The sequence below is a fragment of the Cygnus olor genome, chromosome 5, assembly GCF_009769625.2.
Source record: "Cygnus olor isolate bCygOlo1 chromosome 5, bCygOlo1.pri.v2, whole genome shotgun sequence".
Taxonomy (NCBI): domain Eukaryota; kingdom Metazoa; phylum Chordata; class Aves; order Anseriformes; family Anatidae; genus Cygnus; species Cygnus olor.
The window spans coordinates 6,366,609-6,393,188 of NC_049173.1; the positions used below are offsets into that span (position 1 = coordinate 6,366,609).

At 43.2% G+C, this 26,580-nt stretch overlaps 1 protein-coding gene across 2 annotated transcripts in view; it reads left to right on the top strand.

Annotated features, from left to right (window-relative positions):
- Positions 1-26,580, top strand: part of MNAT1 (MNAT1 component of CDK activating kinase) — a 124,589-nt gene that overhangs the window by 81,986 nt on the left and 16,023 nt on the right. For both annotated transcript variants that reach the window (XM_040560555.1, XM_040560556.1), the window contains exon 7: positions 4,107-4,228. In XM_040560555.1, the coding sequence (XP_040416489.1) occupies positions 4,107-4,228 (122 nt within the window). The remainder of the gene's footprint in view (positions 1-4,106; positions 4,229-26,580) is intronic.

The window sequence follows — 26,580 nt, forward strand, 5'->3', positions numbered from 1 at the left end:
CAAAGACATTATCCCCCCTCTCCCCCCAGTTTAATCCTGTACTCCTTTAATCTAAAACCATACAGTACATGAATGGAAAATCAGTTGCTCGCAAATCCACTGCTGTGCAGTCTTTTAAATAAACAAAGTTCTACGGATAAGCAAATGCCTTCATTCTAATTAGCAGTGTTTTTTGCGGTTCCATACATTCCAAAATGCAATAGGCAGCTACAGTGCCTAAAATAATCCCAGAGAAAACACATGTATGCCATGAAGATAGGGAGTGGGAGGGAGAAGAGGCAGGAAAATCTGTTGTCTGTGTTCTTGGAAACCTTTTCTGTCTCCATTTGGATGCTGTCAGTTTCTTTTACACAAACATTACAGCATCCGAGGGGAATTAGAAATACTTACCCGTGACCACAACGTCAGATCTTAGGTTTGTCGGGAGAAAGTAATGCAAAAGCAGGAGCTTGGACCCGCTGCCTTCATCTCGGTTTTAGCGTGCTAATAACTGTCTCCTAATGCTGGAAGGAGGTAAGGCTGGCTAAGAGATAAGGCCGGCTGTCTAGGTGGAATACAGAAAATTTATAAGTCTTACCTCATAGATGTGAAATGTTTCTTGGATCTGGAAAAGTGCTGTGTAAGTCCGAAGTAATAGTTATTGTCTCATGTGATGTCTCCGAATTACACAACAGCTTCCCCTGTATAGCAGCCATTTCTGAAGTGGCTGGGGACCGCAGGGCAGACACAAAAGGGAGATGCTGCTGGTCAAACGGCTTTTAGCTGGACAAATCGCTCAGACTGAACCTTTTAACTTCACCAAGGTTTGTTGCAAAAGCACCTTAGCCAAACAGCAGCGCAAAGGGGAAAAGCAGCATTTTTCCAACGGTGAACTTTAGTGGTTTCCATGCCAGCTTTTTGCACGGATCTGTGCAGCTCTCGGTGCTGAGACCTCCACGTAACCTGCACGGGGCTGAAGGAGTAGGAACCCAGCCTGCCCAGGAGCCCGCCTGGCCAAGCCCTAAACTTGCACGGCATGGGGTCGGCAGCGTCCATACGGCCAGCTCCTACCCAGAGCATCGACAGAGCTGCTGTGCTCGCGGGGTTTGACCGAGGTGCAGCCCCATTCATCCGGGAACGTATGTTGTAATTCCCGTGCTTCCATCTAGCCCTTTCCCAGCTCAAGGAAGACTAAATGCCAGCTCGTAGGAAAAAGCCTTTACCTAAGGGTCAGACAGCTATAGGGCAGGAGCCGCAGCCAGTCGTGTTTTTTTCCCTGTTGCTAAGTGGAATCTAATCCACGTTGCCAAAGCCCATCAGCTGAAGCTGTGATTTGGGGAAAAGAAAACAAATGAGCTGTGTCACACAGCTGCACGGGCTCCTTGAGGTGCGGATCTGCTGCTGGGCCCAAAGCACCACGGTGGTTTTGCCATGCAGAAGTGTGTAGTGGTTCGTAACACTTGTACCCTGGCCCAGGGTGTAACAGAGACAAAGGAGAGAGACCCTGCTTTGACACTAAGCACCATAAGCCAGAAACGAGCTGCCAGTGTTTAATGGTGAAAATAATTGCCTATTGGAATAACCTACCTAGAGGATGTGCCTGGACCTTTATGACCTGAAATCTCCGAGTCTGGATTGGATGCCTTTCAAAAGAAGGTGCTTTGCCTGAGCTGACAGTCCTAGGGCATGCTCATTGAAAGGTGAAAGGTAAATTTTCCCTGTGATGCGTACACCAGTGCCTGCCATGCAGGTGGCACGCTGACCAGTCAGCCTCCCAGCGTCCAAGCACAGCTCACTTGCACTTACCAGTTGGGCATCGTGAGAGTAAATAACCATCGCGATCCCTTCTGGCCTCTGGCACCTTGGGAATGCCCCAGAGGAAGACAAATGAAATATTTTCATCCCATCCGACCAGGAGTCCCCAGGCGGAGATGGGCATCTGCAGCCACAGAAGCGGTGGTGGGGTAAGAGTTTGGCGATGAGCCCCGTCCGTTTGTCGAGGGCCCTCCTGCGTCCCATGGCCAATGTCAGCAGAAGTTGCTCTCATTAAAAAAGTGTTAGGAATGCATCAATGGCAACTCTGCTAACAGCGAGCAGCTGTTCTGGTGATGCCCTCCAGAGATGTGGCTCCTGCAATCTGAGCTGCTCCCTTTTTCCACACACAAGTAATTTCCAAAAATATTTATCATGGTTTTGATCTTTGCCTGAAACTGAATTTTCTTTTCTATGGCTGGAACAAAATTCCTCTGGATTTGGAAAGACTGAGGCTTTTCACTCACCAGATGAGGGTGTTCACATATAAAATGATGAGGCATCTTTTCCCTCCAGTTTGGTCAGAGATGCAAAGTTTGTCAAAGCTGTAAATCTGAAAGTCTTATTTAAGCATTCATTTCTTACACTGGGTGTTACGTGCCCACATCAGGGTAGCTACAAAGTTTAATATTTTCGTGAGCTTGAATAGATTGTAAAGTGACAACGCCTAGCAATATAAAAAGACCTTAAAATATCACGAAGTAGTATCAATGCTGAATTTTTAACCTTTATTTCCTACTTTTTAAGTGTGGTCGCCTGGTTTTAATGTTGCAGCAACAGCTTGCGGCGTAGAAATAGCAGCGTGCGGTAGCTTTGGAAGTTGGAGTGACTCATGGCTGACTTGGGAACTTTCTCCACCGCGTTTTGCTTTTGAGCCACTGTCACTGGAGCACTGCTAGCAGCAGCCGCTCCAGGCTCGTCAGCAGTGCAGAAAAAGGCCACAACTCTTTCTCATCACAAACACAAAGCCTTTTCAATGGAGGATGTGAGCTGCTTTTATTTCAGCCTAGCCCCATGATAGCACTTCTCAAGGACTTGCATCTTCAATTTTGTTATCCACTTTCCGCAACTCTCTAAACAAAAGTAGCCACGCTACTAATTCAGGAAGGTCATTGTCCTCAACCAGAAATTTAATTAGCAGCTTTCCCTTTCTACTGACTATTTTTCCCCCCCGTTTAGTTAATTTTAACCCAGTGTCCCGCATTAGGAGCCTTCAGCTCCCTGTTGAGGGAGTAGATGCTTTGAGTGGCCCCCGGGAACTGAAGCAGAGCAAGTGCTCACCAGTGGGAGCCCGGGTTATGCGCAGCATTACGCCATGGAAAGCTTCCGATCTCCCGTTGCAGACAAAATGTCTACACAAACAATCCTGCTACTTTCCCAAATTCCCGCGTTTTGCAGATGTGAAGGTCAGTTTCTGGAGGGGAAGCCAGGCTGTTTTGGGGGAGATCATCGTGGTCTGTCTTTTTTGCTGCTGCTGCTAATTTTTGTGAGCACCATAGAATACAGTAGAAAATTGAAACTGTGTGAAAGATCAACAAATCAGTGTAGAATGTCATGCAGCAACATCTGTTAACTTTGGCTCTATCTCATATCCTCCTGACCCCTCCTTTGCAGCCACAAGTCTCCTGTTTTGTGAGAGCTTGGAGTGATAGGGACTTGGAGAGGGGGGGAAAAAAGTCTAGCTGTTTCTCAGTGGTCTGAAGGGCTTGCAAAAGTACCATCTGGAATTAAAATTTTATGTTTGTGTGTTTCTGTATTTTTGGTTATGAAACAAATGGGAATTTGCTGAATGAATTAATTGTATTGCACTGTAAAAGTCGTATCTTGAGAGCCATTATATATGGGAGTTTACAAAGCCTGCAGAGAGAAATGAAAGTGGCTTCTCTTTCTAATTAGGGCTTTCAGGAAATCATTGATTACAGAATCTAATAGGCTTGCTCAGAGACATTTGTTTGATATTACTTCTGATAAATGAAATTTTTACCTAATAATAATTTTACTGGTGGCACTGGAAGCAGCTGCTTTCTCTAACACTAAGCCTGCCTTCAGTAAAACTTTCCCCTTTTTTTTCCTACCATGTCCAAATAGTTGCAGCTAATGAAACATTAATTCTAAACTGTAGATCACAGTAAAAAGTTTAAATCTTGAAGAAATGAGTGGTGTAGTAGACAGCATGTCCTTAATGGGAATGGTCTTTGTCCAGACCAGCTTAATGGTGTACACTTGTTTTTGCAAAGCATTTAAAAAAGAAATCTAAATAAAACCTTGACCTGCTCTTTAGCAATTTTTACCATATATTTTCTTTTCTTTAACAGGGTCAGCATATTTCGTTAGCTCCCATGCAAAAGCTAGAGGAAGCTTTGTACGAGTATCAACCTCTGCAAGTGGAGACATATGGACCACAAGTTCCAGAGCTTGAAATGCTGGGAAGGCTGGGGTAAGTAACGCTGCAAGTTTTAATTCCCATTTCACAGGGCTGTAGCTGGGACTGTTACCATCTTCACTTTGCCAGGATGTAGGGACTTTTTGTTTTGTTTTGTTTTAAAGGATCTTAATGAAATATTAGACTTCCTGCTCAACCAACCAACATTTTGTTTGGGTGGATAGCTAAAATTTTTGGTCCTCAAGCCTTTATAGATCTATTGAGAGCTGGACTGGATTGCATTAGTGTTTTTAAGGTTGTCCTTGGCAGTCGTAGTGAAGTAGCTGTTCATTTTCAGTTGCACGGTATTAAAAAATAAATAAATAAAAATCTGGGGCCTAATTTACCCAGCTGTAAGCCAGTAAAAATATTAAAGTTGGGCCTTTTGCCACGGAAAAGGGTAGATTTACTTGTCGACTGCTGTCTACAGTCAAACTGCGTTTGTGAGAAATGAAGCACAGAGCTTAACTTTGTCAAAAAGTATAATGCAGGGCTGGTCCAGCAGCTTGGTGGCATCACGGTGCGCAGTCGTGTTTGGAAGGGAGCCTGCTGTGCCTGAAAAATGGAGGCTGGGAAGGCCAAAAGTGACACGTCTGCTCGCTGGAGGGTGTTCACAGCTGAAAAGCAACCTGAAAATGCCCAACCGCTGGGATAGGGAGTGTCCCCAAACTGGTTGTGGCCGGGCTTCCAAGGTCACAAGCACCTACAGCAGCTGGAAAACGGTGGGGCAGAATGAACGCACAGAGTGTCAAGGCAAGAAAGAGTTTAAAAATAATAATAATAATAATATGTTTATCTTTACCCCAATGGAGGAAACTGAAGCCAGAAAGTACTGAAGAAAGTTGAGACACTTGAGGATGCAGATTCAGAGACCACTGAAATCCTAACACGAATCCTGTTTAGTTTGGTGGCACGGGCAGAACTGCATCTCACACAGAAAATGCTAGAGGTAGATGAACTTTTTTAAACAAATAAGCAACCTAATGGTGCTTTAGAAAATTCAAGGCTGTCTGGAATTGAGATTGTCTCCATTTTTATTGTTTCTTTGTCCTCCTGGTGCCTGTAATTTTTATTATCTGATATCAGGCTTCTGAGACCAAATATTAATTAGCAGTTTAAACTTGGGCAGAGCCAGATTCGGCCTTCACCACCTGTTTGGATGGAGCACAGCTGTGAGGGACCTCCGGGGCGATGGGAGCCTTGGGGCCCTCTCAGCCCTAAGCCTTATCGCAAGTGAAACAGCTTGTGGGGAGGAAGATGGCTTGTACCAGCAGAGTTCCCAGCCTCTGTCCCTTTGCACGTGCCCCCGTAAGGTGAGTGCTGGCACCTGGATCAGGCAGGAACCCTGCTGTCCATCCGACCGCCCGCGGCTCTGCTCCGGAGGCAGCCCAGCACCTTGCAGGACAACGTGCCTTAAACAGCGCCGTGCATCGCCGTGTCTGCGTGCGAGAGTCTTCGGAGCAGGATTTGCAAGCAGCACTCGGTCTGTTCTTGGAGGTGCTTTGACACGCGCCTCGTTTTACTTCCCTGAGCCCGAACAGCCCCGGTTGTCCGCTCTGACCCTGCAGGTGGTGAAAGAGTTAAGAGCAGCTGGGTGGCTGTGGCGGCAAGGGGAGGCACGCGGTAAGGGGAGGCACGCGGTGCCCACCGGAAGAGTTCTGCTGAGTCCTGAGGCTGTTTGCAATTCCAAAACAAATACATCGATGCTGTGGGTTCCCAGCTGGTAGGACTCTAACCCTATTCCATTGGGTGTCTGAAATACCTTAAACCATGCAAGGCTATTCATTTATATATATTTGTGTTTCTGTGTTTATATGAACTCATGCGCATTTCCTGTTGATGAATGCTTAACTAATGTGCTTTGGTCCCTGGTTTGGGGTTTTTGCAGGCAGCTGCATACAGCTGCCTGAGAGAGGCAGAAGAGCTGGGCACAATGTTAACCACTCCTGCTAAAGATTTTTAGTTTCCTCTTACTTTGGACTTGTATAGAGACAGGTTAAATCTAAAAGAATTTGTAGTTTTCATTCCTTCTTCTTCTTCATCCCCACTTCCATCATCTTTCTGTAAGAAGGGAAGAAGTTTTCCATAGTCCTTCCAAATTTGTGAGTTTTTGTTCACTTTGACCATGCTGTTGTTAGTTGTAAAGTATAGCAACCTTTCATGTTCTTGCTACCAATTTTGCAGATGAAAGTTTGGCCATTTATTACTGCTAAATAGTTCCCTCAAATGCGCAGGCTGCTATCATCTGAGCTTCTGGAGCCAGACTATTGCAAAGACACTGCCAACCTGGAGACTTCCAGTAATCTGGAGACTTTGAATTTTCATCTGGCAGCATAATTTATTGACTTTATTTTTTGGTAAGATGCAGTTTGTCTTCAAAACACCCAACAGAAAGAGCTTTTTGAATATTCAGATCTTAACCTCTTACCTTCTGCAAGACTTACCTTAGGTTGCAGCATAAACATTGCTATTTCTTGGTAAACTGCTGTAATGGAGGAGACAGCTGGCAAGAAGGTTTCTAGCAAAGAGCAAGAAAAAGGGGTGAATTCTTAAGGGATCGTTGAGAACGTTTGCTAGGATTTTTTTTTTTTTAGTTAAAAAACTAGCTTTATAAGTTGACTTATATTATTTGCTCATTAGAATTAAAAAAAAAAAGACACTGTGTAGTCCAATAAACTGATTCTGTGTTCTCCCACTGCTCTTCTATATGGATTTTGCATGTTTTGCAAATAAGGAAATTACGTTCAAAATGTTTTTAGAAACTTGTTTTCAGTTTCTCCTGGGGCTGTAAATTTTGTTTTATTCTGTGCACTGCAGAAAAGCATTAACATCCATATGATGCTTTTTTTTGCGGTTGTGTTGGAAGTTTGACGATGATGAAGAAAAATCTTTTTTCCTTTTTTTCTCCGATACAAATGAGCGGTACCGTGTGTAGAGTTTTGTGTCCTTCGTGTCCCGTCCCATTCTTATCCCCCCCCCTTCATTTTTTCTTCTTTTTTTAATTTTTCACATTTTTTGAAAATTGCATGGCTTTCTAGGAGCAATGTGTGTCGCACTAATTTGTAGACAGTATTTAACCTTCTGGCAGGGGGAGGGAGACCTCCTCAGTGTGATGGAGGTTCCCTTGCCTCCCGTGTCTGTGGGGTTTTGGCAAGGAAGTCCCGCGATGGTCCCATGACCACCACCGGACACGCTGCATCCAGCTTGGTGATGATTTGCTCTTGGTGGCAAAGAGCACGGCAGGCGTGCAGCCCGTGAGGCCAGCTCGTGCCTGCCTGCACCTCTCAGATGGAAACGGGGCTTGAAAGGAAGAAGTGGAGAAGATGACTATGAGCACCCAAACCTGCAGTGCTGTCCTTGGAGAAAAATGGGGTCTAGGATCATGGTCTTTTACCCATCCTGCAGGGAGGTTATACAGCTGCTGTGTGCTCTGTGATGACCAGTAGCCCTGTGTCTGTGCGATTTTTGTTGCTACTCCCAATTACCCAAGTGTTTGGTGACACACGTCGGGAAGTCCCAGGCTTCTGGGTGAGGTTGAAGGGAACTTGATGATGGGGGTTGTGTTCGGAGAGCCCGGCTGATTAAAGGCACTGCTGGTGCTTCTGCGGTCACCAGAAGCTGTTAGATCGGTGTCATTTGACTTATCTGTTCAACTGCCCAAGTCATTGCAAGGCTGTTTGACCTACCACGGCTTTCCAGGGAGAGGAATCGTGTGGCTGAGAAAGACCAAGAGCACCGGGATGCTCAGGCACTCGCTGCCATTGCTTTACCTCAGGTTTTCCTAAAGGGAACTAAAGAAGGTCTGTCTTCTGTTTTTTTTCTCCCCGTTTTTTGTTTTTGCTAATGTTTTAGCTGAGCACACTGAATTTGTGTGGTTAGAGGTCTGGAATAGATAGGATTTTTCTTACTGCAAAACAGAAGAAATGAAAAATAAAACAAACTCCGTCATGCCAAGTAGTGAAAGAGCAAAACAGGATGGGGGTGGAAATGAGTTGCCTTTATCCTGTGAATAGCTTTGTTGATTTAAAAATATATGCTTGTTATGTAGTTTTGATTTCAAACCAACAAACAAAAAAACCCGAAGTTCAAAGTGGTGTTTGTCTGAGGTCCTGAAAAATGTAAAGGCATTCTTGGGATTATTCGGACACATGTACAGCCAGCAGGAGCTGCCACAAAGCATTCTCACCGAGTACTTACAGCTGCGGAAGAGCTGTGCACAAGCTACTTAAAAACTTACTGTGAATCAAAAACCTGTGTATGTGATTAACATTGTGGGAAAAGATGGGTGAATTTCATGTCTTAAAGTTTAGGAGCGGTCCTTGTAATCCAAATCCAAAGACCTCTTCAGCACAGCGCCAGTCCTGCTCACGCCATTCTCACAGCCTAGAGGTAATTCACAGGTATGAGTTAAAATTTCTGTTAGCACTCCGCATAAAAATCCTCAGCCTTAACAGAGAACTCTTGTGCAGACCTTGTAAACAAGTCAAGCCTGCTCCGTTTAAAATAAAATAATGTTTGCCTACTTAGCTTTGTCTGCAGAGATGCCTCCCGAATATATACATCTGCATATGACAGTTGAGTTTGCTCCAAAAATATCTGCTTTTCTGTAGGGAAGAATGGGACTTCCCTTTGATGTATCGACTTGTTTTCATCTCTAACCACATTGTTAGGAGCACCCAAGTTATTTAGTGTGTTGTTTAAGTATGATGCAAAAGTAAATGTCAGCGGCAAACACTAACGAGGGTAGGTAAAGTACCTTCTTTGTTAATTTAAAAGTTAAGCCGAAGCAAAATGCCATTTTGAGAGTTGAGGTTAAGCTCTGATGGAAAATCGGAGCTCTGTAGGAAGTTTCTACATAGAATGAACATGTTTTAGTCCACTGTGCTTGTTATAAGGAGCAACTGGATTGATCCATTCCTTTTTTCCCTAGTGTAGGACAGCTTAGTCGTTTCAAATTTTGAGTTAAGATGAGGAGGCTGGATTTCATATCTGTTACAGCTTTGTTAGCATTTAATTTTTAGCCTTCATTTCAAGTGGAAAATTTCTGCATATTTCTTTGTTGTACAGTGTTGTAGTGTAATTCGAACCACATGTAGAGTTCTGGCACTTAATCCAGAAATGACTAGTGCAACTTCTTTGCTGTCAATCACTGTGGTATTTTTTTAAATGAGGAATAGTGAGGATGCTCTCCAAACTATTGAACCACTGCTGATCAGGTCTTTGGCTGGATTAGTTTTTGATAAAAACCTGTCAGTTTCTGTCTTGCATACAACATAGTAAAATAACTGAGAATTGATTTTGAATGGGTGACAGGAACACTGGGCTTTAAAAGTTGTAGCAGGTGATTTTTCACGTCAGCTCACTTTGTGATTGGGGTATGCTGATATTTATTGAATCTTGGAAAAGGAGAAAAGCCACAAATTAAGGACTTATTTGGTCCGTCTTGGCCCATTGATTTTGAACACTGAATTCATTCTGCTCCTTTAAACAGAATATAGTTTCTCAATAAGCTCAGCAGTCAGAATCAAAAGATTGAGTAAGAGCAAGGAAAGCTTGTCTTGCTTTGGAGCACACCGAGAAGGCTGCGCTCGTTCTTACAGGAATTCTCTTGGCTACCAAGGCATATGGTCTAAATTTCCCAGTGTCTTCTGTTGCAGGGCCTGATCCTCTCTTCTTTGAAGTCAATAGAAAGATTTCTATTGGCTTTGATGACTTTCGAATAAGACACTTAATGAATGAGAATTGGCAGGTAAGAAGTGATTATTGCTTTACTGACACAATGCCATTTACATATAGCCTGTTAAAGTGAATTCTTTTTTGTTGGTTATACCATAAGTAATTGAATAAAGACTTATGAATGGTGGTAATAGCGCTCTGTGGGTACATTTTTTTTGAATAATGAATATGGATGAATGTGCTATCTTTTTCAAGAGAGGATGGAACAAGGAAATAGACCTATGTCTATAATCTTAATTTGGTTTGATGTAGAAACTGCCTTGTATTGTTTTTGCATACTACAGAAATCCTGCAGGCTTCACCGTAAGATTTTGGAAGGATGCAAATTTAATATGGAGTAGGTAGATTAGCACTGATTTTTTTCCAACTGAATGGAAATTGAGCAAAGGAGCACAGCCTATAGTAAGTCTGAGATCGTACTGTTTAAGAAATCAGCTTTCTGGCAAAAATGTCTATGAACATTTCAAACGACACCCTAAAGTATATGGTGTTTTGCATGGAGCTCTTCTGTCAAGGTCATTAGCAATTGAATATATTAAAAGTGGACTGCTTATGAAACGGAGAGTTTCACTTCCTGCCCGCCCACCTGTGGGTATAGTGTGGGTTCTGTAACTGTAAAAGGTCTCGGGAGGGTTATAAAAGCAGAGAATATGGAAAATATATAAAGAAACAAAGAAGGAAGCCTGCACACACCATGTCGTTTCTTATATTTAAAGTTGGCTGTAGTTGTATATGTACCACTAAATTAACCTCAAAAGCTGGCCATGACAGCAGAATGTCCATGGTGATTGTTTTTGTTGGCGTTTGGCTTCAAAATTAACTCATCGATCTAACATGAGTCTCTGTGCTCAGAATACTGGCCTGGTAATGTTTTTTTACTTTTTCATGCGATCATGGAAAAAATATGTTTCTGCTCGAAGCAGTTGTCAAACAAGCTTCTTTCATCGACAATCAGACGCAGGGCAGCTGAGTAAGGCTGTTTAGTCTAGAATAAATACTCAAGAGATTACAAGGTCGCTGTAGGAAATGTAATTATACCATTTATTCCAGAATAGTCTTTTTGTAGTGTGGGCTTGCAGAATACTAAATCATGCTGTTTATTAAAGTACGTGTAATATTAAATATAAGTATCTCAGAGCCTTAACGTAAGGAAGAAATAATTGTCTGGCAAACTACTACAGGATTAACTAGCAAATATTTAAAATGGCTTCCAAAAAATCAGGATGGTAACCTTGGTTTTATTGCTGAAGGTTGGTAGGAGGCAAACCCGGAGCCCTCCCTGCAGGTGTAGAGGCAGTGCTGCAAAGCAGGCAGCTGAAACAGCGGCAGGCAAAGCTGTCTGATGATGGATTGCAATGCGGCAGGAGGCATCCTGCAAGTGTGTGGGCCAAATGCCCTGTTTTTTGCACTCTCGTGTCTCACCAAATCGACGTCTTTTTACTACTAGCCACTTAAACATACCTGGTGGTCTGTGATCTGTGATAGTTCTTATCTGAAAGCCTTCCTCTGCTTTCATCCTTCCCTTCATCCCCTACATTGGTATCACTTTTTATGTGTGGTTCTCCCGTGACTTCATACATCCGCAGACTTCACTCCTTCCCTGTTCTCCATCTGCTTAGAAAAGTAGATTTTTTTGTGGAAGTTAAGGTTTAGATCTCCCAATGCTTCTTGGAAGTCGTGGTAAATTTGAGGCCAGTAATATTTGTGTTCTGTTCTCTTCTTTACTTTGCTTTCCCTTCTTTGCTTCTCCTGCCCTCCACTGTGTTGCCTTTTTGAATCTTTCTCTGACTCCTATGCATTGGGAACAGTGCAGTTACTACAAGGAGAGTGATACGTTTTGGACAGACAAGTAATTTTTCCTGCTTATCTCTCACTCCAGCAACAGGACAGCCTCAGTGTCCTCAGCTTTTGTGGCTCTTCCCAGGTCAGAGCCTCAAAATGCTTTCTTGAAGCCCAGCGGTAGACAGCCTTCACAGGGAGGAACGCCTAGGGATGAGGAGCAAGAAGAGCAAAGTCAGTCGAGTGACGGAGAGCATGGGAGGGCAGGGCTTGGAAGCTCATGGAGGACTGCTGGTGAGAGGAAGAGCTTGTCTTGATTGACATGTGAGAATCACTCCTGCTTTGTACGCCACCGTAAGGGACTGCAAAGATGTCATGTCAAGGAGTTGCTCTGGGGCAGCCTAGGCAAACACTGTCCAGCTTTCTGAAGGGCCTGTTTAGACAGCCTGATTTTTTAAATTAATGATTTAGTCTCAGATGTAATTGAACTACAAAGGCAAGGAGCATCCTGTTTTGAATTTTCCCTCCTAAGGCATTTGTAAAAATCCAATGAGTGCTAAAAATGCAAACATTTTTGTTTCAAGAGGGGTGAGTAATATATAATGGAAACAGTTGGACTGTGTGGGACAGCCAGCGGAACAGACCCCCTAAAAGAGGAAAACAAAGCCAGAAATGATGCATCTTCTTGACTCTGATGCTGATAAACATAGCTGTAATGCAGCCTTCCACGTTCATGTACTAAATGGCTAAAAAGATGATTAATTACAAGCTTCCTGAAATGGCAGAGAGTAACATGGGAGAGCCTTGCATAAAGCTTCAAACAGCTTTTCAAGCTGTTGCTCGTGATTCTTCTTTAACCCCCTTCAGATAGCTTTGTTCAGCTTTATTCCTAGCGGGTGGTGTTTCTCACAGCGATCACAAGTCAACAATGTTTAAAGTTTGTCTGAAGAGCGCGAAGTGGTTGGAGTGAGGGATGTCCTCCCAGAGGAGGATGCCATTTGCCAAATTCAGTAATCTCATTCATAAATTCGATTCTATGTATGTAACTGATTTCACACCCGATATGATGGAAGGCAAGATTTTTAAGGGCTGGGCTGGTAGGCTGTGTTTGCTTCTTAGAAACAACCCTGATGATCCCCAGAGTAGACCACACCAGAGGAATATTTTGGAAAAGTAGAACTGGAGGACTTTCCTGAGAGTTAATGGTATCTGACCACATCTGTTCACTTCTGTATTTTTTTCTGGTTGCCTTCAAAAAAATAATTTAAGCCAGGTCTTACAAACCTATCTGAAATGGGGGACACATTTTGTATCACCCTCCATTTCATCAGTTTTTGCGTCCGTTCACTGATTTCGGTCACAGTGCAGCAGCAGAAATTTCAGGGCTGTAAGTCTGTAGGTGCTGCGTGAAAAGGAATGGTTGGGTCTGGAGGGGGACCCTAAAAGTGCCTTGGCTGACAAAAAGGCTGCATGGTGAGCTTAAAACCTATTGAACGCCAAAGGATCTGCATGGGTGTGAGACACCTCCTAAATGTCCTGCCTGCTGAAGAAAAGCTTCAGTCCGAGCTTGCAAGCACCCACAAGACCAAGCTGTCGGAAGCCAGGCCAAATTAGTTGTGTATGGCACTACTTAAAAAGAAAGAAGAGGAAAACTGAAGCTCTTTGGATCTTTGAAATTGGAAGCTGTCCAAGGACAGGTAGAAGGTTATTAGCTCAGGCATGTTTTGTATGTAGAGACTTGAGTGTGTTGGGGGCAAAGGGACAGAAGAGAGGCACCCAGGGCTTTGAAAAACCACCCACCCAAACACAGACCTCACAGCTGTTCGTAGCTTCATGTGTCCCAGAGACCTTTTATTCATCACAGACACTAATGATATGAGGTGCTTTTAATTCAGAGTCTCTTAAAAGCCAGTGTTTGCAGGATGGGCATCTAATCATTGGGATCTCTAAATATTAGCCGTTTCTAAGCATCTTCTGCTTTCATTTCAAATCAGTGTTACATTAAATGAATGAGATGTCACTGGGTTACTCGACACCCACTTGTATGCAGTGTTTTGCAGAAAGCTCACCGGCGATGCCAAAGCTGGCTTGTGGTGCAGTTACAGTGCTTTGCCTTGGCCAGCAAACCCCACACCACAGCCAGTGAAGGTGTCTGCTGCCATCCTGGGGCATTCAGCAGCACCCACTCGAGCTGAAAAAGAAAGGGTTGACCCCCCAAGTGCACGGCAATCTTTCTGAAGATTGGTGGCACTAAACATACACTACAGAAGTGATCATTAACTCAGCATTTTTGAAAATATGCCTTTTCTTTTTCTCTCTAGGGTTATGTGTTTTGTGTCATGCTCTGTGGCTTTGATTTTTGTTTACTTTTTTTTTTTTTTGGAGTGGGGCTACTTGCGGTGGGTTGAGGAAAGTACCCGCAATTAAGTCGGTTGGCTGCAGTTTATATATACACATTTAGGAACTGATTTTCATCATTTTGTTTTTAAAAGCTTTGGTAATGGTAAGCTGAAAACTGTTCTAGGTAAACAAACCCTGTTGTGCCAGGCTTCCAGAAAGAGCTGAGTTGTTCGCTTCTCGCTCTTCAAAACTGAGGTATTCGTGTTAGGCCATGTTTGTAATAACGAAACAGCGGCTTGGACATAATCATGCTTCACAGATGAACTATTGCTCAGGCTTCAAGGCAACGCCACCATATTTTTGTTTCTTTGCCTAACTGGTATTAAATGTAAAAACATAAATCCTTTCCAGTGAGAGGAGAAGGGGAGATGGTTTTCATTTGGCATAATTTCCTGTGAGACGTAGTTCTAAACAAGGCCCATATTTACACAAGACAATACAGTTTTACATGTACTAGTATATCCAGCACACTTTAAAATTGTTTAGCCAGCCCTGGGTATTAAATACCTTCACAATAAATGTGTTTAATAAAAGTAGATGAAGTTTGAAATAATTTTTGAATAATTTTACAGTAGAAACACCAGTTAAATCAACCCCATTGCAGTAATAAATGTCACAAAAACAATTAATTATACTTGCTTGCCACTGCAAAATCAATTGTGTAACTGTTCTTTTAAAACTGACTTTTACATTACTAAATCCTAAACACTACACTTCTGTAACTTGTCAGAATCAGGTTTTGGTTAATAGATATTTTCAGTGATGTAATGGGAACTTCTGGCATGGAGTCAGAATATAATGGACTGTGATTAATGTTTTAATAAGCACTTTTCTTCTACTTATGATGCAGCAGTGAAATGGTTTCCTGCTTAGATTGATAGAACAGCAGGTGTGCGTACTTTTTTTTCTTCAAGAAAGAATAAGTTTTTCAATTCTTCGCCTTGAAAATAATGTTTTTCCTTGAGTCAAACGCCACTGATTTGAGTTTTTCAGTTTGTTTATTTTAAAGCCAGCTATTGCTGATATTTGTCTTTTGGAAGTGGAGGGTGCCTTGGAAACCTTTTCAGTGCTTAAAATAATTGCTTTGCAAAAGAGGAAGCTCATTAGTTTAAAAAATAGTTTTGATATATTGATATTTTCTTCACTGAATGGATTTATTTAGAAATAGTGTTAGAGTAATTCAAAAGCGTGTGAGAACAAAGTATGGTGTTGAAAATATTAGCAGGTTAGATTTATTATTTCAGTTGATGTAATACGGTTGCTACATTCTGGTTACTTTTGCACTGGAATGAGTTGTGTTTTTCTGTATTTTAAATATTTCTGGAAAATTTTTTTTAAAAAAGTCTATTTTAGGCATTCTTTTTAATGACCCAGCAGTTCAGATTTGTTTGCCTGGATAGGGTGTTGTGCTCAGGGATCCAATATGCAGCTGTCCTGGTGGAGAGGTGGTGCTGCTCCTAAGATGCTGCATCAGGTGAGCACGTCCTCTGGGCTCTTCTTGATGTCAGGGGGTGGTTGCTCCCTTCTGTCTGCTCTTCCCGCTTGTAATTACCTTCTATTGGAAATGAAGTAGTCTCAGTTCTTTCCTTCTCCTCTGCCCTTGCAGGTAGCTGCTGACACAACGGACAGCTCTTTGAGAGGCATAGAGCAGCTAACTAGGATTTATGTTAGCTGCGCAAAGGGCAGACACGTCGGGCTGCCTCTGTTGACAGCCCTGAATAGCTTCTGTCCTAAATCACAGCGTGGCTGCGGCTCGCAAGGTGAGCAGGGTCGTGGGCAGCATGTCGTGGTGTCAGGCTGGCAGGCAGGGATGCTCGTTCCTTGCTCCTTGCCTCCTGACTCCTCTCCATCTACCAGAGTGCGGATGTTTGGGCAGGCAGCTCTGGGGCTGGGCTGCAGAGAGCTGTGCAGGGGTGTGCTAGGGGAAAAGGGCCAGTGACTTTCCCTCCTGGGAACGGGGCTGAGAAACGCTCACAGCAGGGAGAGAGGCTGGATGGTAGCCACGAACGTGAGGAGTCAGGAGCCTCCTTGGAGATCTTCAGAAGCCATCTGGGCATGGCCCTGGGCAACCTGCGCTGGGTGGCCCTGCTTGAGCAGCATGGTTCGAGCGGGCAGCCTCCAGAGCTGCCTTCCAACGTGAGCCATTCTGTGAACTCTGTGGAAAGAGGAGGTCCCATCTCTTGGGTATTGCTGGCATTGGTCACTTAGGCACCACTCCAGGCACCTCTGCTCCCATTTCAAAATAGTAAGTGAGCCTTTCTGGAGGGATAGAAGTGGAGCTGTGGTCCTGACTCTAGTGCGGTGGCTCTTCTCTTTGCTCTGCAGTCTGTTAACATTAATTGAGACTCATAAGAGGTAGTTTCTCCATCTCTTCATTCTTTCCCCCCACAGACGTGGGAATCTTACTGATCCCTCCATTCTCAGAAGCATCAACCTGTGCTTTAATTTTTCTATCAGCTTTGGAAAAAATGTGGATATTACCATATTCATATTTTTGTACTTACTGGAAATTTCCCAAAGAACCTCTTTTCCTTGGTTTTATGCCAGCTCTGTGTACTGGGGTATCATCTGCCTTGCACAGAGTATTTCTATTTCCTTTATTTGCTACCCCTGTGTTTTAGTTCTCCCTTAAAACGATTCAGAAGGTGAGTGCTGGCTGCTATCTTTATTCCCTGACGCTTTTCCAGAATTCATGAGGAAATGCTTGTGCATAAAGCCAAAAAAAATCTACACCTCTTCTCCCCTTCCTGTCGTTAGAAGGTTCCCTGTCTCCTCCTCCTCTTTTCACATCGAGGCCGTGATCGATTGGGCAGACTTCTTTGCTCTGTGGTCACTGATTCTGTTAGTTGTCAAAAAGTATTCCAGAAATGAGAGAGAAGGGGAGATCTGGACTCTGAGGCCATCTCAAAACTTGGAAACATAAAGCCTTTGCTGTTCCAGGCTCTTCAGTGCACAGTTAATTTTGGAATGAAAAGTCCTGCAGATACCGAGCCTGCAAGCAAATCTGAAATAGGGAAAGAAAATCTTGCCCTTTTTTTTTTTTTTTTTTTTTAATTCCATGATGTAGGTGCATCCTGTTCACGTGTTCCCTAGCACGGCTTTGGCTTCGGTGTCAAAACAGCGTTTTGAAAAATTCGCACTGAACTTGCTCATGTGCTGAGGGTGAGAGGTTTAAAAATAATTGTGTGAATAAAAGTCTGACACGGGTCTGGCAGAGGGCATTTGTAGTGGCGTCGGTGGGAGCAGTTAGGCCTGCAGAAGCATTCCTGCCCTTGGGCAGTACGTTTCTGGATCCTGCTTGCTTCTGCGTGGCAGCGGAGAGGATGAGCAGTGTGAACAGGAGGAGTGTTCCCAGGTGCTTTCATGCGATCGAGCAGTAGGCACCACATGGCTCAGGGATGTTTGCAAGTGGAGCAAGTGGACGCGGGTGCCTGAATGGCAGTCTCTGTGTAGCGAAGCAGAGCAGTAATGCTGCAGGCTGATCATCATGGTAAGAGGCTGGCCAAGTTACCAGGGACGGGGCTTTTTCTGGGAGCTGTTGCTAGTTGATTTTCCTGCATTTCAAAACAGAAATGCTGAAAAACTATCTGGAGCTATCTGGTAAGATCAACTGCCCGTATGTACTGTGGTAACAGGATTTACAGGCTGTTTGCCCTGAGATTTTTAGATCAGAATCTGTCCCTAAGAAGAAAATCAGTGGCTCTTAATGCTATTTTTATCCCCCTAGAAAAATAATTTGTGAATGAGGGTAGCAAGTATGTGGAGATGCCAGTACTATTTCATACCTTCCTCGTGCACGTGCACACCTCTTGTTTCAGTGGGAGCGATGAGGGGGTACAGTAATGCAAATGGCATTTTTACAGCAGAGGCTCTAGTGCAGACCTCAGGAGAGGCAGCTGGTTTCACCCCCCTGTTGCTGTCTTTGAAAGCGTGAGAAGGCTACTGTAAGCAGCAGCAAGAGTAATAGAATCATTACGGTTGGAAAAGCCCTCCAGGATCACCTGGTCCAACCATGTCCCTAAGCACCAGGCCCAACCTTCCCTTGAACACCCCCAGGGACGGTGACTCCACCACCTCCCTGGGCAACCCGTCCCAACGCCTGACTGCTCTTGCTGAGAAGAAATGTCTCCTCACTTCCAACCTGAACCTCCCCTGGCACAACTTGAGGCCGTTCCCTCTGGTCCTGTCACTAGTTACGTGTGAGAAGAGGCCGACCCCCAGCTCCCCACACCTCCCTTTCAGGTAGCTGCAGAGAGCAATGAGGTCTGCCCTGAGCCTCCTCTTCCCCAGACCAAACACCCCCAGTGCCCTCAGCTGCTTCTCACAGGACTTGTGTCCCAGGCCCTTCACCAGCTTCATAGCCCTTCTCTAGACATGCCCCAGGGCCTCAATGTCCTTCTTGTTGTAAGGGCCCAAAACTGAACACAGTGCTCGAGGTGCGGTCAAATCTTCACCAAAATCTCGTGCAGTTACACCTCTGAGCTCCTTAAGGACCTTGGTGCTTTGGTTCGTTATCTGTAAAATGGGAAGGAATGTCTGCTTTGAAATGCCACCGTTCGGCACAGGGAAGTGCATGCTCGGTCCAGAAGAGGGGACCACATAAGCTGGAATGGCTGGGTGGAGGTGATAACAGGCTACTGGTGTTTTCGAAGAATAGCGCATCCTGTATTTTGGCCTGCTTTGAAGGATGGTTATTTGCGACGAACCCCAGAGTTTTGTTGATTCATGACTTATATTTTGTTTTTATTCAGCATTTTTTGCCCTTTCTGAGGGCTCCAGCAGCTGAAACAGCACAGTCTTGCCACACAGCAGTTTCAGCTGAGTCTGGTGTTTGAAATGGCAACACTGCTAAATGTTTGTGACTTGTTTTTAAAACAGCATTTGAGCTGCCAGTTTCCTTAAGAAAGCAAAAACAGTAGGTAAAGCAAGAAATACAAATAAAGGAGAGGCTTTAAAATACTTTTGATGTTTGAAACAAAACAAAAAAACAAACAAGCTAAACAAAAAGGGTTTGGAAGACACGCTAAATTTAGTGCTTTTTTAAGTAATGAGATAATGTCATCTAAATAAGCATGTGTACACCTATCTTCCCTTCACCTTCTTTCCTCCCCCCTTTTTCCCATCCCACATCCAAATTAATAGTTTACATTTTCTTTTAATAAACTGTTTCTAAAAATTTTGCTTTTCCTCTGGCAAAGGGCTTGGATGCTCCCAATGGAATAGCTACCACATGCTGGGGGGGAATGAGAGCCCCCCAAAACTCTCCACTTCCTTGCAAAGTGCTGAAGAAACTGCAGTGGCACTGTTGGTTTCCCTCAAGAAGAGGGTGATGAAGAACGACTGCCCTGGAGGCATGCTCTGTGCACCCAGAAAAGCTGTAATTCCTGCTGGAATTATTCGTGTGTGTGCATATATGTACATCTGTATATCATTTTACATTTACAAAATAACTCGTTGCTATTATTGCTGTTGTGTTATTAGGTGTTCCTGTAGGCATGTCAGCGCATTGACTGTTTTAGCAGCTACAGGTTAAGATAGGTTTTTTGCCCTAGAAGACAAAAGGTACTGCTCAGACAACTTACTACAGAAAAACGGTTTGAACACTGAGTAGATGAAGGTGACATTTTCTGGGGCAGCTAGTTGAATGAGGAGTCTGTCTTGCCAGTTTTAATGAAATTTAGGCCCTAACTTGATTTGAAAAACACACTAGCTAAGGATAATAAGAGCAGAGGAGGAAAGGTGTTAGTATAAAAGGATGTATCAATGCATGGGGCACAGCAGCAAAGGCACAGTAGGTAGAATAGATGGAACATGCAGGAAGGGGAATCAGATCTGTTCCTATCACAATTCCTATATAGCCTTTGTTAAATCAGGTAGGCTAAAATCCTCAAAGGCAGCTAAGTACCAAATACCTTTGGAGTTTGGCTTCAGTCCATACGTAAATCCTTCTTTCTCCACCCCCCATTCTCCTGCTTGGCACTATTTTGTGTACATACCCACCTCCCAGGCTGCAGAAGTAACTGGAGCTCGTTTTGTAAGTTTGCCACTGTCATCTCTGTTGTTTCCATTATTAATTCATTTATGTAGTGCTGTGTCTTGTGTGACCTATGTTCTTTGCTCCTGGCTGCATGACCTTTGCTATTAAGCTGTCTGTAGTAGGAAGAAGTCAGTGTTGGTAAGTGCTGCGGATTAGTCTGAATAATTTATCTGTTTTGCCAGCCCCCTCAGATTTTGTGACAGCTGCACGCTTTACAAGCAGTGATTTTTATATCTTCTTTCAAATCGTAGATGAAAGTTGTTGAGTATCACTGAGATAAAATGAGATCCCTGCAGGGAAAATAGCTCATCAGATAACAAATGCCCATTTATACTTATTTTTTGTGATCTATCAGTGCAAACTGTGCTTAAATATATTTGAGTGTAGCACCTATGAAATAATTCTGAATATGGCACTTTCAGAAAAAAACAAAAGCTGACCTGTTTTTGTTACAAACCTAAATGTGAACTTCATCTTTCCTTTTCATTGAGGTGAGTCACTGAGAGATGTGTTGGATCTTGGGAGGAAGAAATTTGAGACCAGTGTTGGCTAAACAAATGTGTTGTAGGGCAGCGTGGAACAGATTCACCAGCAGTGCATTAAATGGACAGGGCATGCAGCGGGAGCTTTTGCACTCTAGTGGGGTTAAGGGACAATAACTCAGATGTGAAAAGATAACTAAATCAGGAAGAAGACATAGCATTCCTGTTGAAATCTTACTAAATATTTTTTTTCTTGGAAAAAAAAAGAATATTTTTTTGCAAAAGTGAGGAATTTGCATAGATACAGGTTTAAACCCTCCTGTAAGGAGTTACAAGGAAATAGTCTAAAAGCGCACTCATGGTAAAGTGTGGGGCTGTGTTCGAGACAGCTTCCAGGGCAGCTTGGACTTGCCTGAGCTCCTGCATATGTTGGAATAACGCAGAGGTGGTCTGGCAGAGCCAGCTCTGCTGTGTTTTTTTGTTCTTCTGAGGCTCCAGCTAACAGAACCTATGCAGTACGAGAAATTCTTCGTCACGGGTGGGATCGAGTGCCAGCATCACATTAGTCTACAGCAGGTTTGTGCGCCAAACTATTACTTAAGTCTTTGAAAACCTCCATAGCAGTTGTGTGGCAGATAATGCAGTACTTCCATGTAGCTGCTTTAAGTGAACTTACTAGCGGGCTTGTCCTCATGATGAGGGAAATCAATGCGGTCCTTTGCTCTCTTCCCTTAAACCATGTTAGCAAGCTGTCAGATGCGATGGTCTGCGCTACCTCGACCCACTCGCTAGAAATTATTAGCTTTCTTTCGCTAGTAAACTGACTTTATTCAATCCCTTTTTTTTGTTGCACCAGAACTTCAGAGGGGTTTTAGTGAGTAGAATACAGCTTTTAATTTCAGAATAGAGGTGTGCTCAAAGAAAAGTGACCATTTTTCTCTGGTGAGGCGCTTTTCTGCTTTGGGACTTCAGAACCACAACGCACGGGTCCGCAGAGCCCCTGATGCTGTTCCCAGTTATATACCAGTGAGAGCTCCCAGTTGCTGCTGGGGAGAGCTCAGGTACTGGTCCAGTTGCTTTTAACAGCCCATTCTCAGTGGAAATTCATTTCCTCGTAAGTTTTTTCAACACCTGCATTTACCTACCATGCTGCCATCTATTCGTGTTTTAACTGAAGAAATGCAGTAAGCACACTGTATGTGTTACCTTCCCCTGCTCTGCTGCCTTTAATTAGGAGGTTTATACATTGCTGTATGACAAACGCAAACATTAAATTGGGGCTAATGGGAAATGAGTCTGGACTTGAGGAGTAGTGACCATAAAATATGATGAGATCTGGCACTTGGTTTAAGAATGCCAAAGGGTGGTATGACCAGTAATCTAATGACATTGCGTTGTACGGTGCTGCATAAAGCACTAATATTTTATGTGTTCTTCTTTTTTTAAAAAGAAGCTTGGTGTACCATCCAGTGCCTATTCATGTAAAAGCACGGATATACCTGTTCATGGCTGCATGTCAAAGCAGTGAGCCACACTTTTTCTTATATTCCTCCTTATAAGAAGAAGTTTTTATATCCTAATAATATGAGAAATTAAGCACTTTGAGAGCACGAAGTAGGGAAATCACCTTATTTAAAATTACCTAATTTAATTTTATACAGATGTTTATGATGATTGAAGACTAAATGATTTTCATAATGAAATAGCAAATTGCATTAAAAAGTTAAAATGATCTCAAGTACAAAGATGCATTTTAATATTCTAGGGGAATGTACCATACTAATATAATAACCACTTGCAAAAGTCTTGCAGCTTTTTGAGCTAATGTAGCCATGGAACTTCCCTTTAAAGCACAGCAATTTCTTTAAAACCTGTTTGATCTTTCAAGTAGGTGTAGAAGCTTGTGTCAGGTGCTAAAAAGATAGCAGATTCAGCTATGACAGATTATACAAATACAGTGAAGGTAATTGACTTAGCCAGGGGAGAAAATTCTTCCTCCCAATTATGTCAAATGCCAGACAGCCTTTCAGAGGTGGGGAGAGAAACATGCCTTAAGGACAATACTGACATAGTGCTTTTCCAGTAGGTGCTTTCTGTGCTTTTTATTTACTTATTTTTGAATTTAAGCTTTCAGGGATAAAATAATAAAATGAGCTAGCTCAACTGCATCTTTGTTTTGGGGTTCTCTGGCTTCATGTACCCCTTGCCCATCTGTGGTCCTCTAGGATTTTCAGTCTCCATGTGAAGATACAAACTTCCAGGACACCGTGAGACAATGAAGTCCTGGACTTCTTGTTTTTCTTCTGGTTTTAGTTGTTCTTCTGCTTCTTTGACTTCACATTGGTATGATTTAAACCCCTTCAGAGGCTACAGATTTCTGTCACATTCTGAGCTTTTAGTGTTTGAAAGGCAAAGGAGAGAGGACTGGGCTGTTTATTTTGCTCTTTAATCCCTGCTCAGGACTATAGTTTGTCTCATATATGAAACTGCAGTTTTTCTGTTACAGCACCACATGATTCTTTAACAGAAGTTTCCTGTCCATGGAGGAGGAGCCAGAAAGGCTGCCATGGTAGGGGTTATTGTTTGAGGGATAAAACCCAATTCTCTCTACTCTGACACCTTTTCCTCCCTCAGTTCAGTTTTTGAGCGAGGAAACCTGCAGCAGGTTTTACCACTGCAACTCATGATAAGTGGTGTTGCCCAGAAATGATGAAGCCAATGCACACTTTTATATACAAATACATGGCACATCCAAAAAGGTATCTGCAGTGCAATTAAAAGAGTCTATGCCTCTGTGATATAAAGCTCATGTGTAGTCAGACTGGGTGACCAGACTGCATTCCCTCTCTCCAGTTAGTACTACAGGTGGCTGCATGTTGCAGCAGAACAAAGATAAAACTGTTGCAGGAATTGAAGTTCTTACAGACTAGGAAGATACGTGACTGTCTGCTTTGTGTTAGGTTTCTGTCCACTGGGTGGGTTTCTTTCTGACTGCGTGAGCCCCTGAAGTCATCAGGGCTGAGGGTGGTTGCATTTATTAAAGTTGCTAGGTGATCAGCATTTTTCTGAGTATGCTGGTAAATCTGTTTGTATTTTATGAGGTTGGGTTTTTTTCATACTAGACACTATATGGTGATTAAAGGGTGTATGGCAGAACAGTCCATACTGCAAACTGCCTAGAAGTGGAGGATGCCATCTTTAAAAAGAAAGAAATTAAATAAGACGTAAAAGTAACAAGCTGCTCAAACTGGCTCCTTTTTTCTTTCTGCACTTGACTCTCTTCTTGCTAACTGTGGCAATACTATCACAGCTTTTCAATGTTTTGGTTTCTCCCTGTCAGTGTAACGGTTCCAGCCCTTTCAGTGGCAAGGATCTCCGTTCACTCTGTGGATTCCAACTTTTTACTCATCCTTGCATCTGGTTTTCTTGCCTTAAAAGTACAGGTATTTTCAGATTGACACAGTATTGATCACAGTTGCATTTGTTTAAATTTGAGGTTAGTTTACACAAGTCAGCGATGAAGTTTAATGTGGCACTCTTTTGGACATCAGGCATTCATTATCTTTAAAATCATTTTTTGAGAACTTTATTCTGCCACTAAATGTGTTTTTATTAAAACAAGCCCCTTAGTATGCATAATTTACATTTGAAATAATGGTAAGTTTATTTTTTCACATTTCTTGGAATGTGCTTTCACTTTAGCTAAACAACATTCTATTTAGGGCATAATTTTAAGAATTTTTCTAATTATGACAGCAAATGTTGTAACATTATAATTATGCCATAAGCATTCAATATTTTTCCATCATAAACTGGCTGTAATCCCAGTTCTGGAATACAGCTTTCTCGCTGCTCTCGTCTCAAGTGAAGGTGAAATTTTGTCCACAGAAATGATTCGATAATAAAGTCCATCATTTGGGTTAGTTAGATATCAAAGCAGTTCAAAAAGAAAAGTTTATTTTTGTCTCTGAAGTCATAGTTTTTTATTTTTTTAAATAAAGTTTGCTTTAAGAATTATGTAAGCCAGCAGACATTTGTTTAGAAATAGACTTGGTTCTTGTCTCCATTAAAGTAGCACTCTCATTTAACTATCTTAAATGGGGACTAATGAAACCAACACAATATATAAATGTTAACGTACCTGTTGTGGTGTGGATTTCAAAACAGGACCTAGAGGTGTACCCCAGGGGACATACCAGCGCCCACATGGCTTAGCCTCTCCAGTGCTGCCTGGCCGATGGGAGCGAGCGTGCCTGCAGCAAGTTTGCAGATGATGTAAAATTCAGGGGAGTAGCTCGTCATCAGGAGGTTGTGCTGCCCTTCAGAGGGACCTCGCCAGGCTGGAGAAATGGGCCAGCAGCCATCTCGTGAAGTTCAGCCAAAGGAAATGCAAATTCCTGCACCCGGGGAGGAACAACAGCTTTGCAGAGAAGACCTTGGGGCACACCAACCTGACGTGAGCTGGCAACGCGTCCTTGTGGGCAAGAAGGCCAGCAGCCTCCTGGATTGAGTTGGGCAGAGTAGGATGAGGAAGGTGGTCCTTCCCTTCAAGAGGGACATGGAAGCATTGGAGCAATCAAGGACTTAGGGCATGATGAGGAGAGGCACCATACGAGGAGAGATTAAGAGGAGCTGGGCCTGTTTATCCTGGAGAAGAGAAGGCTCAAGGGGATCTTGTGTGTAAATACCTGGCGGAGGGCAGGGAGTAAAGGGGACAGTCAGATTCTTCTCAGTGGTGCCCAGTGAGAGGAGCAGAGGCAATGGGAACAAATTGAAATACAGGGAATACCATTAAAAGAAAAGAGAAACATTTTTATTGTGAAGGAGATCAAATGCTAGAACAGGTTGCCCAGAGAAGCTGTGGAGTCTTCTGCCGTGGAGATCTTCCAAACCTGACTGGACGCAGCCCTGAGCAAGCTGCTCAAGCCAACCCTGCCCTGAGCAGGGCCTTAAGGGTTTCCAGGTGGGCCTTCTAGCCCCAGTGCTTCTCTGCTGTGGTGACCTTTATGGCCATCTGTTCTGACTGTGCACAATGATAGCATCAAATCTCAGCATCAAGATAAGTAAAATATCTCTATTTAAAAAAAGAGAGACTATTTCTTTCACATCAAGGACTTCAAAGCTGGAATCTACCAAGAAGTGTCTGTCAGCAGAGAAGCTGCATCTTCTTAGTTACTTTTTGCAGAGGACTCAGTGGTTGTCCATGGAAGAAGTCCGCAAGTTTCTAAAGTGGTATTTTGGATGCTATGAGGCTTGAGTCGCCATCAGGTGTGGCCTTGCTGACGTGAAGCCGGTGGAGTTGTGCTGATGTACAGCATGATGAGTAATACAGCTGAGTCAACCTGAGGTTTCAGAGATAATACAGTTTTGATTTGGCTTTCTGTTCATTTACCACGCAGTCAGTTTTTTACTCTCTCTACTGAGTTTGAACATTCCAGGGAGAAAAAAGTGCTGAACTAAAAAAGATACATCTGCTTGTAAAATGGGAGTAAAATGTCCTGTTGGTGTCCCTGGAGCTGTCAGGCTCCCGTGTGCTCCCTTCTCTGCTCCTGGACAGGGACTGCTGGGGTGGAAGGAGCACTGGTGTCACCCAGTACAGCTCTTCTTGTCTGAAGCACCTTTCTGTAGTTCATGTTCCAGGTACAGTACTGAACTTGGATAATGCATACCAGGCAATTAATCCAGTTGTACTGTCCGTAGCAAAGTAAATGGTGTTTGCTTCTTTGTAGAAAAAGCAAGAGTTCGTTGTGCCTTTGATCTATACAAAGTGCTCTGATGTGATGAGATCATGTTGATGAAGCACTGACTGGTCTTTCCTTGAATTTTGTATTCAACTTGATATAAAAGGAAGGAAAACCAGAATTGAATATTTGATTATTGTGATAGTGAATTTCAGTCAACAATTAGCTTGTTCTTCAAAGATCCTTAATGGG